The sequence below is a fragment of the Bison bison genome, unplaced genomic scaffold (genome assembly GCF_000754665.1).
Source record: "Bison bison bison isolate TAMUID 2011002044 unplaced genomic scaffold, Bison_UMD1.0 scf7180017864097, whole genome shotgun sequence".
NCBI classification, from domain to species: domain Eukaryota; kingdom Metazoa; phylum Chordata; class Mammalia; order Artiodactyla; family Bovidae; genus Bison; species Bison bison.
In genome coordinates, this window is record NW_011494669.1 from 1,041,799 (window position 1) to 1,060,413 (window position 18,615).

Below are 18,615 nucleotides of genomic sequence, written 5' to 3' on the forward strand. Positions count from 1 at the left end.
ACCCAGGACTGATCTCCTTTGGAATGGACTGGTTGCATCTCCTTGCAGTCCAAGGGACTCTCAAGAGTCTTCTCCAACACCACAGCTCAAAAGCATCAATTCTTCCATGCTCAGCTTTCTTCACAGTCCAACTCTCACATCCATACATGACCACTGGAAAAACCATAGCCTTGACTAGACTGACCTTTGTTGGCAAAGTAATGTCTCTGCTTTTGAATATGCTATCTAGGTTGGTCATAACTTTCCTTCCAAGAAGTAAGCGTCTTTTAATTTCATGGCTGCAATCACCATCTGCAGTGATTTTGGAGTTTTGTATACTAACCACTAAACATTGGAAAATTACTTAAACATAGACAATTTTAAGATAGGAAGTTAAAAAAAGAAAACAAAACAAAACCAGCACCCAGATTGCTTAGAAGCATTAATATATAATTCTTTCTTTCTTGAACTTTTCTCCTATTGTCTCTCTTTTGGGACAGGAAGAATGATCTTTCTGTGTATTGTTTATCTGGGTTACAATTATATGTAACACTGACTCATTATAAATTTGCATCTTTTACCATTTAGTCCAAATAATTATCCGTGATATGATTACTTTCTTTCTCCCACTCTCTCTTCCTACACCTCTTTTCTCATCCTTCTCAGTTCATTAATTAATAAAAGATGAAAGGGAAAAGTATGCTGTCATTGACAATAGGAATGATATGCCATCACTTATGACAGAATTTTCTTACTAATATTATACTTGGTATATATATATATACATGCATGCTAAGTTGCTTTAATCATGTCTGACCCTTCGTGACTCTATGGACTGTAGCCTGCCAGGCTCCTCCATCCATGGGATTCTCCAGGCAACAATACTGGAGTGGGTTGCCATGCCCTCCTCCAGGGGATCTTTAAAACCCAGGGATCGAGCCTGCATCTCTTACATTTCCTGCACTGGCAGGTGGGTCCTTTACTAGTGCCACCTGATATATACTTATAAACGTACATATACATATTCAGTTCAGTTCAGTTCAGTCGCTCAGTCGTGTCCGCCAGGCCTCCCTGTCCATCACCAACTCCCGGAGTTCACCCATACTCATGCACAACCAGTTGGTGATGCCATCCAGCCATCTCATCCTCTGTCGTTCCTTTCCCCTCCTGCCCCCAATCCCTCCCAGGATCAGGGTCTTTTCTATATACATATACATAATTTTCATCACAGTTGTCACCTCTCCCTTGGGCTGTGAGAATACCACACATTTAAGTTACATTTTATTGTGCTTGCGAACACAGGCTTTCTCTTGTTATTTTTTATTTGGTCGCCAAGCAACATGCATACACAGAGTTTCATATTTCTTGTCCCTATCTCATTTTCAATTCTGTTGATGATAAGAATTTTACACTCAAATCTGTTATCAGAATTATTCCTCTCTTCAAATCTTCTACTAAGTTACACTGTGCCCAGATTTTCCGTTGTTATTCAGTTGCTAAGCCATGTCTGACTCCTTGAGACCCCATGGAGTACAGCATGCCAGGCTTCCCTGTCCTTCACTGTCTCCTGGATTTTGCTCAAATTCATATCCATTGAGTCAGTGATGCCAACCAATTATCTCATCCTCTGCTGCCCCCTTTTCCTCCTGCCCTCAATCTTTCCCAGCATCAAGGTCTTGTCCAATGAGTTGGCTCATTGCATCAAGTAGCCAAAGGATTGGAGCGTCAACATCAGCATCAGTCCTTCCAATGAATATTCAGAGTTGATTTCCTTTAGGCTTGACTGGTTTGATCTCTGTGTTGTCCAAGAGACTCTTGAGAGTCTTCTCCAGCATCACAACTTGAAATCACCGATTCTTTAGTGCTCAGCCTTCTTTGGTAGCTCAGATGGTAAAGAATCTGCCTACAATGTGGGAGAACCGGATTTGATCCCTGGGTCAGGAATATCCCCTGAAGAAGAGAGTGGCAACCCACTCCAGTATTCTTGCCTGGAGAATTCCATAGACAGAGGAGCATGGGTGAGATACAGTCCATGGGATTGCAAAGAGTTGGACACGACTGAGCCACTAACACTTTCACTTTCAGCCTTCTTTATGGTCCAACTCTCACATCCATACATGGCTACTGGAAAACTATAGTTTTGACATGCAGATCTTTGTTGGCAAAGTGATGTCTCCACTTTTTGCTTCGTTGTCTAGCTTTGCCATGGCTTTTCTTCCAAGGAGCAAGCATCTTTTAATTTTGTGGCAGCAGTCACTATCTGCAGTGATTTTGGAGCCCAAGTAAATAAAGTCTGTCACGGTTTCCATTGTTTCCCCTTCTATTTGCCATGAAGTGACGGGACTGGATGCCATGATCTTCATTTTGGGAATGTTGAGTTTTAAGCCAGCATTTTCTACTCTCCTTTTTCACCCTCATCAAGAGGTTCTGTAGTTCCTCTTTATTTTCTTCCATTAAAGTGTTATCATCTGCATATATGAGGTTGTTGATATTTCTCCCAGAAATCTTGATTCCAGCTTGTACTTCATCCAGCCCAGCATTTCATATGTTAAGACACCTCTTAATACTTTGAGATATTTTCACTATAGAATATTTTATAAGAAAAGGCAAAATTCAGTGAAAAGAACATGGAGTAAATAAACCTTGTTCAAATCCTAAATTGCATTTTCTACTTGTGGAAAAATAATAATTTATGATGATTAAGCATATACATGCTCAATCAATGGCTTAAGAAATATATATTAAACATTTAATAAATAAGGTATTTCATATGGTAAAAAATAAGAATTCTTGGTGAAAGTTATAAACAAACAGAAATTTTAAAAATTAATTTATTTATTTTAATTGGAGGCTAATTACTTTACAATATTGTGGTGGTTTTTACCATACACTGGCATGAATCAGCCATGGGTGTACTGCCGGGGTCCAGCCCCGGCTGATCCAGGGTATTCGAAGGAGAGACGGCATAGGCGACCTATTTATTTAAATATTTATCAAAGATAGAAAGAGTAATAGAATGAGGATAGCTCAGTAGGAAAATTCAGTGGAGAAAAGAGGCTGAGTAGCTTGGTTTACGCGGGAGACCAATAAAACTTCAAGACAAGAAGTTTGCACCACTTACATAGGCCGCAGGCGTCCTTCCATTCTCCCGAAGGAGAGGAGACACTGAGGCCTCCCCCGTTGGATCTTAGAAGCCCAGGCATAATTAGCAAGCATGACGGGTTCCGTGCTCCAGATGGAGACTCAGCCAGAGTGAGAGAGAGAGAGCAACATGGGGAGACCAGTATTTCGAGAAACTGATCCCAATTCTTTATTTTCCATGGTCTACTTTTATACACTGAGATGTCATGCAAAAGTCACGTGGGGTCAGCAGTCCTGACTTTTATCGAAGTCAGGTGCTTCATACAAATGTATACAGAGGTCTTAGGGGTGTTACATCGTCTTCTGGCCAGGGGACCTGCTGACAATTTATGACCCTCTCCTTGTGACAGCAGTCAGTCAACCAGGACACTTATTTCTCCAGGGGTGATTATTCTTAAAACAGACGCCACCCAAATAAAGTTACATTCCTATAGGGTGAGGGTGTAGTAGGTTTTAGTTAAGGAAAGAATTTACTTAGCCTAAGGTCTAATGTGATTAATATCAAAGGTTAATACTTATTTCTTCTATATATTCATTAATGTGTGTAAGGGCAGGGGATATGGAGACTTAGCAACAAACATTGGCTCAACAAATGAAAAACCCTTCACCAATACAATTTCTAATCAGTCCATTATACTTATACTAATAGTTTTCTAACTTTTCTGAGGAACCTGTTTTTAGAAGGTTTAAAGCATCGCGTGCCTCTCACGGTTGGGAGGCTGTGAGCAATCACATGTGGCTGGACAAGCCTGTCAGGCAGGCTAGAGAACCTTCAGAGGAGTTTGTAGGTTAAAACAGTCTTGTCACGCCCAGAAGTTTTTATTAACTGGAGCTCTAAGTTAACTCCTTCTCCGAAAGAGGTGGTGAGGGACAGGCCCCCATAAAGTCAGAGGTGTAGGTGGGAGCACAAAGTAGTAAAGCAGGCAGGCTCTGGTTATGGGGGTAGATGCTCGAGGATTTCCAGGGGGACTCCTGAGGCTCGATCCCGCCTTTGCGTATGTCGAGCCTCCTTCCTCATGACCTTTGCCACGGGCGGAGTGCCTCACTCTCGCCCCCAACAGTGTACATGTGTCCCCCATCCTGAAACCCCTCCCACCTCCCTCCCTATTTCATCTCTCAGTGTTATCCCAGTGCACCAGCTTTGAGTGCCCAGTGTCATGCATCAAACTTGGACTGGTGATCTATTTCATGTATGGTAATATATACGTTTCAATACTATTCTCCCAAATCATCCCATCCTCATCTTCTCCCACATAGTCCAAAAGTCTGTAATTTACATCTGTGTCTCTTTTGCTGTCTTGCATATATGATCATCATTACCATCTTTCTAAATTCCATATATATGCATTAATATGCCATATTGGTGTTCTTTTTTCTGACTTACTTCACTCTGTATATAGGCTCCAGTTTTATCCACCTCATTAGAACTGATTCAAATGCATTCTTTTTTTAATAACTAAGTAATAGTCCATCGTGTGTATGTACCACAGCTTTCTTACCCATTCGATGGATATCTAGGTTGCTTCCATGTCCTAGCTATTGTAAGCAATGCTGCAATGAACACTGGGGTACACATGTCTCTTTCTATCGGTGTGGATGCGCGGCAGTGGGATTGCTGGGTCATATGGCAATTCTCTTTCCAGCTTTTAAAGGAATCTCCACATGGTTCTCCATAGTGGCTGTACTACTTTTCATTCCCACCAACAGTGTAAGAGATTTCCCTTTCTCCACACCCTCTCCAGCACTTACTGTTTGTAGACTTTTTGATAGCAGCCATTCTGACCACCATGAGATGGTACTTCATTGTGGTTTTGTTTTGTATTTCTCTGATAATGAGTGATGTTGAGCATCTTTTCATGTGTTTGTTAGCCATCTGTATGTCTTCTTTGGAGAAATGTCTGTTTAGTTCTTTGGCCCATTTTTTGATTGGGTTGTTTATTTTTCTGGTATTGAGCTGGGAGCTGCTTTTATATTTTTGAGATTATGTCAGTTGCTTCATTTGCTATTATTTTCTCCCATTCTGAGGGCTGTCTTTTCACCTTGCTTATAGTTTCCTTTGTTGTGCAAAAGCTTTTAAGTTTAATTAGGTCCCATTTATTTATTTTAGCTTTTATTTCCATTACTCTGGGAAGTGGGTCATAGAGAATCCTGCTGTGATTTATGTCAGAGAGTGTTTTTCCTATGTTTTCCTCTAGGAGTTTTATAGTTTCTGGTCTTATGTTCAGATCTTTAATCCATTTTGAATTTATTTTTGTGTATGGTGTTAGAAAGTGTTCTAGTTTCATAATTTCACAGGTGGTTGACCAGTTTTCCCAGCATCACTTGTTAAAGAGATTGTCTTTTCTCCATTGTATATTCTTGCCTCCTTTGTCAAAGATAAGATGTCCATAGGTGCATGGACTTATTCTGGGCTTTCTCTTTTGTTCCACTGATCTATATTTCTGTCTTTGTGCTAATACCATACTGTCTTGATGACTGTAGCTTTGTAGTATAGTCTGAAGTCAGGCAGGTTGATCCCTCCACTTCCATTCTTCCTTCTCAAGATTGCTCTGGCTATTCGAGGTTCTTTGTATTTCCATACAAATTGTGAAACTATTTGTTCTAGTTCTGTTAAAAATACCATTGGTAGCTTGAAAGGGATTGCATTGAATCTATAGATTGCTTTGGATAGTATACTCATGTTCACTATATTGATTCTTCTGATCCACAAACATGGTATATTTCTCAATCTATTTGTGTCATCTTTGATTTCTTTCATCAGTGTTTTATAGTTTTCTATATATAGGTCTTTTCTTTCTTTAGGTAGATTTATTCCTAAGTATTTTATTCTTTTTGTCACAATGATGAATGGAATTGTTTCCTTAATTTCTCTTTCTGTTTTCTCATTGTTAGTGTATAGGAATACAAGGGATTTCTGTGTATTAATTTTATCCTGCAACTTTGCTATGTTTATTGATTAGATCTAGTAATTTTCTGGTGATGTCTTTAGGGTTTTCTATGTAGAGGATCATGTCATCTGCAAACAGTGAGAGTTTTACTTCTTTTTTTCCAATCTGGATTTCTTTTATTTCTTTTTTTTCTCTGATTGCTGTGGCTAAAACTTCCAAAACTATGTTTAACAAAACCCTTGTCTCATTTCTGACTTTAAAGGAAATGCTTTCAATTTTTCACCATTGAGGATAATGTTTGCTGTGGGTTTATCATATATGGCTTTTATTATGTTGAGATATGTTCCTTCTATGCCTGCTTTCTGGAGGGTTTTTATCATAAATGGATGCTGAATTTTGTCAAAGGCTTTCTCTGCACCTATTGAGATAATCATATGATTTTTATCTTTCAGTTTTTTAATGTGGTATATCACATTGATTGATTTGCAAATATTGAAGAATCCTTGCATCTCTGGGATAAAGCCCACTTGGTCATGATGTAAGATCTGTTGGATTCTGTTTGCTAGAATTTTGTTGAGGATTTTTGCATCTATGTTCATCAGTGATATTGACCTGTAGTTTTCTTTTTTTGTGGCATCTTTGTCTGGTTTTGGTATTCAGGTAATGGTGGCCTCATAGAATGAGTTTAGCAGTTTATCTTCCTCTACAATTTTCTGGAAAAGTTTGAGTAGGATAGGTGTTAGCTCTTCTCTATATTTTTGGTAGAATTCACCTGTGAAGCTGTCTGGTCCTGGGCTTTTGTTTGTTGGAAGATTTTTTATTACAGTTTTGATTTTCATTCTTGTGATGAGTCTGAAAACAGAAAATTTTTAACAGCTTTGCTGTGTTCTTATTTGAAAAGAGATGTTAGTACATTATAACCTGTCATTTACTCACAACTCAATTCAAAGAGTTATATCATATGTAGCATGAGCAAGGGTAGAGAAATGAAAAATATAAAAGCTTAAATACAGGCACAGTATAAAATGTGGTTTTTACCTTTAAGAACTTATGGACTAGTTTCACAGCCAAGACTTACCCATCTGAAGCAATCACTGAATAGTAGAAGACATGTTGTAATAATAGCTGCTGCTGCTAAGTCGCTTCAGTCGTGTCTGACTCTGTGCGACCCCACAGACGGCCTCCCACCAGGCTCCCCCATCCCTGGGACTCTCCAGGCAAGAACACTGGAGTGGGTTGACATTTCCTTCTCCAATGCATGAAAGTGAAAGTGAAGTCGCTCAGTCGTGTCCAACTCTTAGCGACCCCATGGACTGCAGCCTACCAGGCTCCTCCATCCATGGGATTTTCCAGGCAAGAGTACTAGAGTGGGGTGCCATTGCCTTCTCCAGTAATAATGGCTACTGTTTATTAAATGCCAAACTCTGTTAGATATTTTATAGACATGATTTATCATCTTAGTTATCATTTATCATCTTAAACTAATCTTCCCAGGAAACTAAGTTTCAGGGAGGTTATATTAACTAGCACAGCTAATAGTGATAGCCAATACTTAGAGAGTGCCTAAAATGTTTGGCTTCAGTGGGGACACAATGATGGATGCTACAGCACAGGAGCTGTGGCTCATAACTAGTTCTACTCCCTGTAGTCATAGATCTGAGATCAAGTTCTCATGGCCTCCACACCCTCCAAAGCACAGATCTAGAATTTTAACTTAAAAATTTTCACAAAGCACTCAGGACTCATTATTGGCTTTATTTTACCATTGAGCTGACTGAGATTCATCAAAGAACCATCCAGAGAAACTGACCTTTGTGTGCTTTCAGAACCAAAGCTTGCTTAGAGCTACCTGTGGAGTCTTTATACCTGTATAATCTGGCTAACTTTCACTTCCATTTCTGCAACATCATTAAGGGTTCGAGTGGGGATTCATTGAAAATGCTGTCCAAGCATCAGCATAATCCCTGGTTACTTGTTTGCTTGGTAAGCTGACATGACTATAACTGAACAATGAGAAAAACAGAATAAAATTCTTCACTATTTCCTTTGTTGAGTAATTGTTATTCTTGGTTTCATCATCAATGTATCTGTCAGTGCAAAATGCATGGCTTATGAGAACTACCTGTATAACCCACATGCATTTGACTTAAAATAGTTAAGGCCAATATGAAGCGGAAAATACACCAACAATTTTTTGGAAGTCTCATAGTACTTCCTGGGGCTATAACAAGAAAGAGAGAAAGAAAGTGATCATTAGAGAAAGGAGATTTTGAACATTAGAGGAAAGTCTTACCATTCTTGGTGTTATCATTTTTAAAACCACTTTCATTAAGTCTCTCATCACAGTCATGGGGGGTATCTGCCTACAGGAAAGTTTTCAAAGATGAGGTTCCAGTTTTTGGTTACTTGCATTGTTTTAGCCTCCCCTTCATCACAGTGTATGTGTTAGTGCTAATTGCTCAGTCATGTCCAACTCTTTGTGACCCCATGGACCCTGCCAGGCTCCTCTGTCGATGGAATTCTCCAGGCAAGAATACTGGAGAGGGTAGCCATTCCCTTGTCATCAGAGTGTACAATGAAGAGAAAGAGAAAAAATATCAAACAAGCATTTCCTAAGGTTTTCCCTGGAAAATTTGGGTCAAGTTATGTTTAACTGATGTCATTCAAATGATAAAATTCTAAGAGCAAATAAGACTATGGAAAAATAAAAAGTTAAACAGAATCTTGGTTGTAGAACCATACTGAGTCTTAATTATGATATTTTAAGTTAAGACTCTCCAACAATCATGTACATAGCTTATATATATGTATATACAAATATAGAGAGTCTAAAAACATACATTTATGTCTATATATTACAACATTTTCCATGAGCTGATTTTAAAAATACCATTTTGCTATTAAAATGGAAGTCACTTTTACAGCAAAGCAACATAAATGCTTTAGAGTAATAAATCAATATAATCTATACAGATTATATTATCTACATATAAAATATAAATTGTATTCATATAATATGAAAATAATAAATATAATCTATATTGATTTAGTCTGGGTTCTTGAGGCTAAAGGTTTTATGTTTAAAGATTAAAAGTTCCCTGGAATTTACAATGTCTTCTGTCTTCTTAGTCAAACATTATGTCTTCTCTCTTCTTAGTTCTACATGGAATCAGCAGGAGGTCAATGTACAACACATTCATGAGGAAGCTATCCTAGAAACGGGTCAAAGAAATTAGAGGATTGTTGCAGTATCACTAAGGAGGAGTAAATAAGGTAGATTTACCCAACAATTACACTAAATATTGTGAGACTCAGATTACACAGAGCAGGTAAACACATGCCCAGAAAGCACATGTAAGCACAGCCCTGGTGAGAAGTACCTGCAGAAAGGTTGTTTGGTTAGGACCTGCTACTTCTTATAAACATATAACACAAAGACACCTGTTGCCTGGGTGTATCACCCTCCCATACCCAGATCCAACACAGAGGAGAACAAAACAAAGGCAGCCAAATGGGCCTTCCTCCAGTCGTGGCTGCAAAATACAGTCTGTCATGACTAATTCATTCTTGTACACAGCTAGGGCTCTTCTAAGCAGCACACAGCCCTCTTCCTGCATCACTACAAGCCCCACAAAGTCTCCAGTCTGCCCATTTCAGAAGAGTGTCCAATCTCCTCTAATTCAGGAACCCCAGTCACTTGCCAGTGATCGCAACTCAGAGGCCTCAAGTATCAACCACTCAGCAGAGACTGGAGCATCTAAATTGTCAATGTCTTGAGAGAAAAGACTAATTTTTTAAATTGCCCTACTACCTTCCTGTAGGGGCTTCGCTGATCACTTGGTGGTAAAGAATCTACCTGCAAGGCAGGATACACGAGAGACAGGAGTTTGATTCCTGGGTCTGGAATATCCCCTGGAGGAGCAAATGGAAACCCATTCTAGTATTTCTGCCTGGAAAAAAATCCTGTGGACAAGGGAGATTGGCAGGCTACAATCCATGGGGTCACAAAGAGTCAGACAAAACTGAGTGACTAAGCACACAAATCCCCATAAGATATAGTCATGAATTAAGGACACAATGAACTCTCAAAACTTAGTGTCAGAAAGAGAGGACCAATTCAGTGGGGTAAGATGAAAGCAGACAAGTGATACAAAATAGTGAGTCAATTTGGGATAGTCTTTAAGATTAAATGACAAGTACTCATTCTTTCTTTCACCCATCTATATATTTGGCAAACATTTATAGGCACTGTTGACTAAAAGATATATTCACACACTAAAAGTTGAGAATTATTATATGCTTTATTCAGTGGACATACTGAAGACTTCAAGCCCTGGAGGTAGCATCTCAAGTAATCCTGAGAAAACTTCTCCAAGTAGGCAAGGGGGTAGTTGGAACACATAGGAGTTTCTCAAGAAAAGGTAGGTGGTAGGAACACAAGATTATTGTTAATAAAAGAAAACTAGGTATCTCAGGTTAAGGAATGTAGTGCTTTTCTGTGTATGGAAAGATGTCAGAATATGGGCTTACTGAAATCATTCCTTTGATATATACCTCAGCTGTCTGGGACCAGTATCCTGGGTTTTCACCACCTGAGTTTCCTCAGGGCTCACTGTAGGGAGTGGCCACAGTCTGATGCCTGCTAGAAGGCAGGTGTTTTTAATTTCCTTCCTTAGTTCCCACGGGGCTCACTGCTGAAGGGCTGCAATCACTGATGACTCTGACATCCTTTGTTTACTAATATGGCAGGCAATATTTGACTTCTCAGAACCTTCATGCTAGGTCTCAAAGAGGCAGATATGAGAACAAAACTTTTTCTTTTCTCAAGGAATCCAGTCTGTTTTTCACATGTGGAAATACACATGAATCACTTGAAATGAGGGTTTTAAATGCAGGCGCCTAGCTATATACCCATAGATTCTCATCTGGTTTGGCTGGGGTGGGTTCTAAAAGTCTTCATTGTTTTAACAGTAATTTTGATGTCTGTGATCCATGGCCACATGTAATACTAAGCAGGCACATAGCAGAGGGTCCTAGTAAGTCTATTCTGAATTGTCTTGGTCTCAGAAGGCCTCAGCTTGCAGCTGCTTGAAACTGGATTTTGGTTTCCAACCAGAAACTGAAGTCAGGCCGTGGCAGTGAGAGCTTTAAATCCTAGCCACTAGACCAGAATCAGCAACAAGGCCTGGTCCTTCTCTTTGCAAAAATGAATTCCCACAAAGATATGGAAAGTAGTGAAACATGTTAAGTGCTTATTAGAAGGAAAAGGCTACATGTGTATAGACAAACACATGGGCTCCAAGAGAGTCATGCCCTCGTGGTAGTTGAATCACTTATATGGGGCGTTTTTTCCCTGGGTTTTCTTTAGCCAATTATCTTGCTTTGCCTGGTTCTGCGTCCGTATTTATATATCTCAGGCTCTTCCCATGTGTGTGCACCCCTCTCTTAGCCAAAGTGGAGTCTAGTGAAGAGGGCTATGGGTAGGTGACATCACTCCCCGTTTGATCTCCAAGGGGCCTTTCTGCACATGCATAGTCGGGAAAGTCTCCTTGATCTTGAGAATGAGAAATATGTGGTGCCTTATCTGGACAGGGCTCAATTCCTTCTCCTGTTCATCTTGGAGCATCTGTCCACAGGGGACAAACTCCAGCTGCTCAGCCTGGGGCCCATATATCTCCTAACTCAGACAGAAAGGTTAAGAGCCTAATGATTCACATTTCCTTTAGAATTAAGCCACCAGAGTTTAGACCTTGGCTCCATCCCTATATGTCTGACCTCAGGCAAACAACTTGACCTCAACACCAGGTTTCATTTGAAATACAGTTGTAATAACATTTCTTAACCCTTGGGTTTATTTTAAAAAGAAAATGATATCATCACAATCACGTCTGACACCTTACTTGGCACATAATAGGTGTTCAAAACAAGTTATATTAGCTACAATAATTATCACTGTTGGTGGTGGCATTATTACTCTACCATATTGTAGTGTTTTACCAGAATCTGGCTCTATTAATCAATATTTTTTGTATATAAATATATTAACACAAACCTACATATGTATTATGTGAGCTTCCCAGGTGACACTAGTGGTAAAGATCCACCTGTCAATGCAGGAGATTCAGTAGACTTTGCTTCGATCCCTGGGTCGGGAAGGTCCCCTGGAGGAGAAGGTGGCAACCCACTCCAGTATCTTGCCTGGAGAACGTCATGGAGAGAGGAGGCTGGTGGGAGACAGTCCCTGGGGTTGCAAAGAGTCAGACACGACTGAGCAACTAAGCACACACGTACCACATACATAATCCATATATTATTAATCATATTAATTATAGTATAGATTCAAAACGCCAATACTTTGGCCACCTGATGCAAAGAACTGACTCACTGGAAAAGACCCTGATGCTGGGAAAGATTGAAGGCGGGAAGAGAAGGAGATGACATAGGATGAAATAGTTGGATGGCATCACCGACTCAGTGGACACGAGTTTGAGTAAACTTCAGGAGTTGGTGATGTATAGGGAGGCCTGGCATGCTGAAGTCCATGGGGTCGCAAAGACTTGGACACGACTGAGTGACTGAACTGAACTGAACTGATATACTCAACAAAGATTATGACTTTAACAAATCCAAGAAAGGAGTTCATGAAATTTTCTGTAACAGAATAGTGAAGGCATAGTCTGAAAAATCCTTCCATTTCTTACAGAGTGAGGCTTGTCATCATCATTGAGATTTTCATTTTATATAGTGGTTAATGGGAGATCACCTGCAAAATGCCCCCCTCTGTTACTTTTGCAGTCATTATTTGTTTTTTCAACTTGAGTAGTTTAAAAGCCAAATGAGGAATATATTTCATCTCATAATTTTCACAATTTTCTATTTGAAAAACAGCTTCTTTCTTATGATAGAGTAATATTGGACATAGAAAATTTAGAAATGGAGAGTCCTTTAAAAATAAGAAAAAATTTACTGTCTATATATAACCATAATTAAAATTTGATGCTTAGTCCTTTCTTTCTCTTTATAGTTTGTTATATCACTGAGATCAAAATGTATGCACAAATTGCATTATTTTCCCCTTAGTATTATATAATGGGAATTCACATATCATGCAAAAAGATAATATTTGGGTGTTGAATAATTCCATTCTTCCTCCCCCATAATTTATTTTATCACTCTCTTATTTTAGGAAATTAAGATAAACAATAAGGTAAATTTTACAGATGATGCTTTCATATTTTTTTTCTTTTGGATAAACTCTTGGAATTGGAATTATAGAGTAAGGTGTATAAATATTTTTAAATTTCCAATATGTGCTAACACATTTCTTTCCATTAAGGTTGTGTCAATACTCGCTTCCACCATCAGAAGAGTACTAATTTATCTGATAACTAGAGATATTAAATGTGCTTTGATTCATATGTTTGTCCTTTGGTTTTTCTGTGAATTATATATACATTTCCTTCTTTTGTTCAATTATCTATTGTAGATTTAATTGATATTGGTTTTATTTTTTTCTTCTTTCCTTCCTTTCTTCTTTCTTTCTTTTCTTACTAAAAAGTCACCAGTTCAGATTTTTCATGGGATGAATCTTGAATAATTAAGTATATTATTTGTTAGGACACCACCTAGAAGGATCTTTCCACTCCCTCCAACAGTATTCTTATAGAAAGTTTACACAGAATTTCACTTTTAGAATTCTCTTTGATGACAAATATATTAATATTTCCTTTTACAGGTAGATTCCAAATGTGGCAGCTTTTAGCAGCAACATGCTGGATGCTTCTTCTTGGACCTGTATTCGGTTATCACAAGAAAGGATGCACCACAAATCCTGAAGCTACTATGAATATTGTAAGTCGTTCATTAAGGAAAAATATTTAAGATAAGACAATTATTAAGCTATTGTCATTTTAGGGGCTTTCCTGCTGTCATTTTTAGATATGACTGGTATGCCTGTCTAGTTTTTAAAAATTCTAAGTTGACTAAATCTGTGTTTCCAACCTTTGTTCCTTGGCGTCGTTGACTAAACAAAGAACTGCAAAACCTGACTCAATTTGGGGCAGTGAGGCTCCCTCTGCTGGTGGCTTGAGCTACCATTTCATTGTGGTTTCTTGAAGAGAAAGTTCACAAATTCCTGTTGATGATCTTTTTAGAGAATCCTTGGGCTCTTCTGAGGTTTTTTATAGAGCAGTTTCTCTGATTTATGAACTACATTTATGTACATTTTAAGTTTAGTAAGCCAGATTTGGTTTGGGCTGCTTATAAACAAAAATATCTCAACAGGCAGAAATTCATATCAGAAGGGGACTAGAACAAAGTGGAATGAAATAGATCTATGCAAACAACAAAAACAAACAAACAAAAAGACCAGTCACAAATGCTTACGATATGCTTCATTCCAATGGAAAACATATTTCTTGTATACACTGTGTACCATCATGTCCCCACCCACACCCATTTGTATTAGAACTTTAAGAATGGAACTATCAATGACATAATTTTTCAAAAAAAAAAAACATTTACAGAGTGAACCTGAGTGCCTTAATAATACCATGCCAAGAAAACTACCATGTATGATTACCACCTTACCTTACCAACACCTTGGCATACATCTTCCTTTTAAAACCCTCCTCAAATCATCCTGATTTTCCTGCTGTATTCTGTTCCAAAACATAGATAACAGTAGATTGTGACTTAAAGTATTATATTGCAATGTGGGTAAAAATCTAGGCATTATATCATGAAGGTATACATGTTTCTTTCCCCTTTTTAGAGCCAGATTATTTCCTACTGGGGCTATCCTTATGAAATATATGATGTTGTCACAGAAGATGGTTATATCCTCGGAACTTACAGGATTCCTCATGGAAGAGGATGTCCAAAAACAGGTAGGATTTATTTCATTATGAAAGGAATTATGCCTAAGGGGAGATTCCTGGATGTGCTGATAGCAGCAGGACAGCTGTGATTCTAAAATAGAGCCTATTCTCTTCTATTCCTCCTTCTAGTGGAGGAAAATCATCACCATCACCTCCACTCTTCCATTTCATTTATATAATGCTGGAGTTTTTAAATCATTGTGGCATGCACTATTCAGTCTTTCCTTTTCTCCATCATTTTGCCCTCTTTCCCAACAAACACGGAAACAAAAGAAAATGTAGTCTTATTCTAGGAATACTCACTTTCCAGCTTAAAAACCAGAACTCTAGGGTCATGTTGATGCTTTCTCCCCTCACTTTCTATATCCAGCCAATCACCAAGACCTACCAATTTTGCCTTCTAAATGTCTCTCTAATCTGAAAACTCTCAGTTTCAATCAAGTCCAGGCTTAGACACCATTATCGTTGACAATATCAGTTATCTTTTAAGCTACTGCAATAGCTTTCTAACCGCTTTTATTCCATTTGTAATTAGTTCTGTACACAAGTCATTTGGATTTTATTTTTTACAGTAAACCTGACCCTATTAGTTCTATACTTGATTGTAATTAAAGAGCTATTCCTAGCTCCCTACAATACAGGTTAGTATCTGAGAGAAGACAGGATCCACTTGGCAAGAATTGTTTGCTTCTTTTCTCATTTCTTAGCGCCTTTTATTCTTTGGAGCTTTGTATAAACAAACTTTTCAATATTAGAAGGGTTATTTGTCAGAAGATTAAAAAAAAAATGTACGCAATCTAGATGGAACAGTGTTGCTCACTTTATAGAACTGACCATTCCCTAAAATAACTCCATTATCTTTGGAAACACTCGTGAGAACTTTTCTTGCCCAAACTTTTACCTTGTCAGTTCTGCCAGGTAGATGCCAAAAAGCATGGAAGGAAAGCTGTCTCTACAATGAGAAGCTGCCTGAAGGCTCAGATTAGAGATGAGCTATGGGTTGTGACTGCACTTTGGTGGTATTTTAGCAGAATTAGTAACACCTCTTCCTTCTGTCTTTTTCTCAAAAGGCGGATTAATGGATATAGATTTTGGTCCTTACTTCCAGATAATTGAGGCTCTCTGAGACTCCAGTCTCACCTACTCAATCTCAGGAAGCTGGTCGAGCCCCAAAGGGGACCTGTGGGAAAGCCTTGTGGTACCAACACAGCATCATAAACCATTTATAAAAGACAGAAATATCCAAGTCACTTCTCTTGCTCTTCTCGATGTTTTCAGCACCACTTCCCCATTTCCTTCTTCTTTTCTCTTTCTTTAGTCAAATTGTTCCAATTCTACATTTTGAGCAGAATTTTTATATCAAATGAAGAATTTTACCTTGTGCACATTTCACTTAAGACCTTGCACTTCACCTTCTGACAATGCAAATTAACTAGCACAGTACCTGGCATTCAGTGAAATAGTCAACAAATGGCATTTTTATTGTCTTTGTTCTTATCTTAGAAAAATACTAGCTTTGTAATCAGATGTTTTTGAGAAATAAAATGTCATTAATGTGAATAATTATAGAGCAGGTAATTATTGTGGCTGAACAAAATTATGTGTATTTTAATTCTAATTTAATTCTTATAACTACACCATAAGATAGCATTTTTTATTATCCCCCATTACAAAATAAGTTAACTAAGGTACAAAGAGGTTGATGCATAGCAGAAGAAATTTTTGAAGCAGGGCACTCTGACTCCAATAGCTATTTAACAATTCAATGCATTGGACATAATCCCAGTTTTACAGAGAGAAAAACAAGACATGGAGAAGATAAATAACTTAACCAGCTTCAGAAGTAGTTCAAAATCCTAAAACCTAGACTTGCCTGGAGGTGTCAAATTTCCTTTCTTAACCTTTCTTTTGTATTACAGGGAGTCAGAAGAGAGAATTTTCTTGTAGGCACCAAGGAAGTTCAGATAAAAAATTCTCATTGTCTGTGTTTTGCAGCTCCAAAGCCTGTTGTGTATTTGCAACATGGCTTAGTTGCATCTGCCAGTAATTGGATTTGCAATCTGCCCAACAACAGCTTGGCTTTCCTTCTGGCAGATGTTGGTTATGATGTGTGGCTGGGGAATAGCCGGGGAAATACTTGGTCCAGAAAACACCTGAAATTTTCACCCAAATCACCAGAATACTGGGCCTTCAGGTAAGAAGAACACTACTAATGACTAAAGTGTGTACATTGCTCTTTTATATAGATAACTACCTACCAGGGTCCAGCCCCGGTTGGATCTAGGGATTTCCTCTGGAGAACGGCATTGGTGATTAGAATAGCAAAGCAGAGAGATTAGAGGCTCATTATAACTGGTTTATGCGGAAAATCAATATAACCTGTGACATCAGGTTTGCTCTGACCATGGAGGCCGCAGGCGCCCTCTCGAATCGCTGAAGGTGCCCCCACCTTAGGCACCTTCTCGAGTGGGTCTTAGAAGCCCAGGCAAGTAAGTGGTCCCAGAGGACCCCCACGCTCCAATTAAATGTCATGAAGGAAGAACAGAAAAGAAAAGGAGAGAAAAAGAAACAAGAAAGAACAACACGGGGAGACCAAGCTTTGAGCAAGGCTCATAGCTTTATTTTCAAAGGGAGCTTATATACCTTAAGTTGTGCATAGAGGATAATAGGGGGTGTGAAATCGTGCAAAGTCAGCAGTCTTTGATCCTTATTGAGACCACGCTTTCTTTTCTGCAAACTTATCATATACAAATGGTTTAGGTGATTTACATCATCTTCTGGCCAGAAGGCCTGTTAACATTTTATGACTCTGATAAAGGTTTGTCAACCATAAGACTTATTTTCTCTAAGAGTAATTATTTTAAAGTTTGGCGCCATCCTCCGAAGGTGTTAGATAAAGTTGCATTCCTATAGGACAGAGGTGCAGTGGGTTTACAACAAGGAAAGAATTTATTACCTTAAGGGTCTAAAGTTGTTAGCACCAAGGCCACTACTTATTTTTTCTATGTACCAACTATATTAATTAATACACTTCCAAGGATACAATACAAGGGATGTGGAAACTTGGTAGCAAGTATTGGCTCAACAATGAAATCTTCTACTAGTTCTAACAATTTCTAAGTCTCCGAGAGGCTTTATACTATTTGAATATCTTAAGCTTCCAATGCCTCTCATGGTTGGGAGACTGTAAACAATCGTATGTGTAGCTGTAGGAGTCCAGGTAAACCTGTCAGGCAAATTAGAGAGCCATCTGAGGGGTTTGGATTGAAACACTCCTATTATGCCCAGGAGGCTAATTAGCTAGAGCTGTAAGTTGATTTCCTTCAGAGAAAAGGTGGTCGGGGATAGCCCCCCGTGACTGTCAGAAGAGTTGGTGAAAGTTATGAAGCAGTAAAACAGGCAGACTCTGGTTTTGGGGTAGATGCTCAGGCAGGCCCAGAGGGGCACCCCTTGAGTTCTGGCTCGCCTTGCCCACCAGAACTCGCCCACACGACCTTGTCATGGGTGGGGACTCCCGTGCTGACTCCCGGCAACTACCCTTTTGAATTTTCCCTTTTTGTCCAACTGCACGTTGTGGAATCCACAAGATGGAAATAAACATACCTTCTTCTACCCAGGTTTTCTTCACAAGCTTGAAAGAAATGCCATTATTATTGCACTGATAGTTGTTTTAAACACTCCACTTGGCCTGTGTGTATGTAAAGTATATAAGAAAGAAAAAAAATCAA

The 18,615-nt window shown here is 38.7% G+C and overlaps 1 protein-coding gene across 1 annotated transcript in view; it reads left to right on the plus strand.

Annotated features, from left to right (window-relative positions):
- LIPK (lipase, family member K) overlaps positions 1–18,615 on the plus strand; it is a 41,232-nt gene that overhangs the window by 9,906 nt on the left and 12,711 nt on the right. Inside the window, exons 2-4 of the mRNA XM_010838489.1 lie at positions 13,744–13,859; positions 14,782–14,896; positions 16,883–17,081. Of these exons, the coding sequence (XP_010836791.1) occupies positions 13,755–13,859; positions 14,782–14,896; positions 16,883–17,081 (419 nt within the window). The 5' untranslated portion in view covers positions 13,744–13,754. The remainder of the gene's footprint in view (positions 1–13,743; positions 13,860–14,781; positions 14,897–16,882; positions 17,082–18,615) is intronic.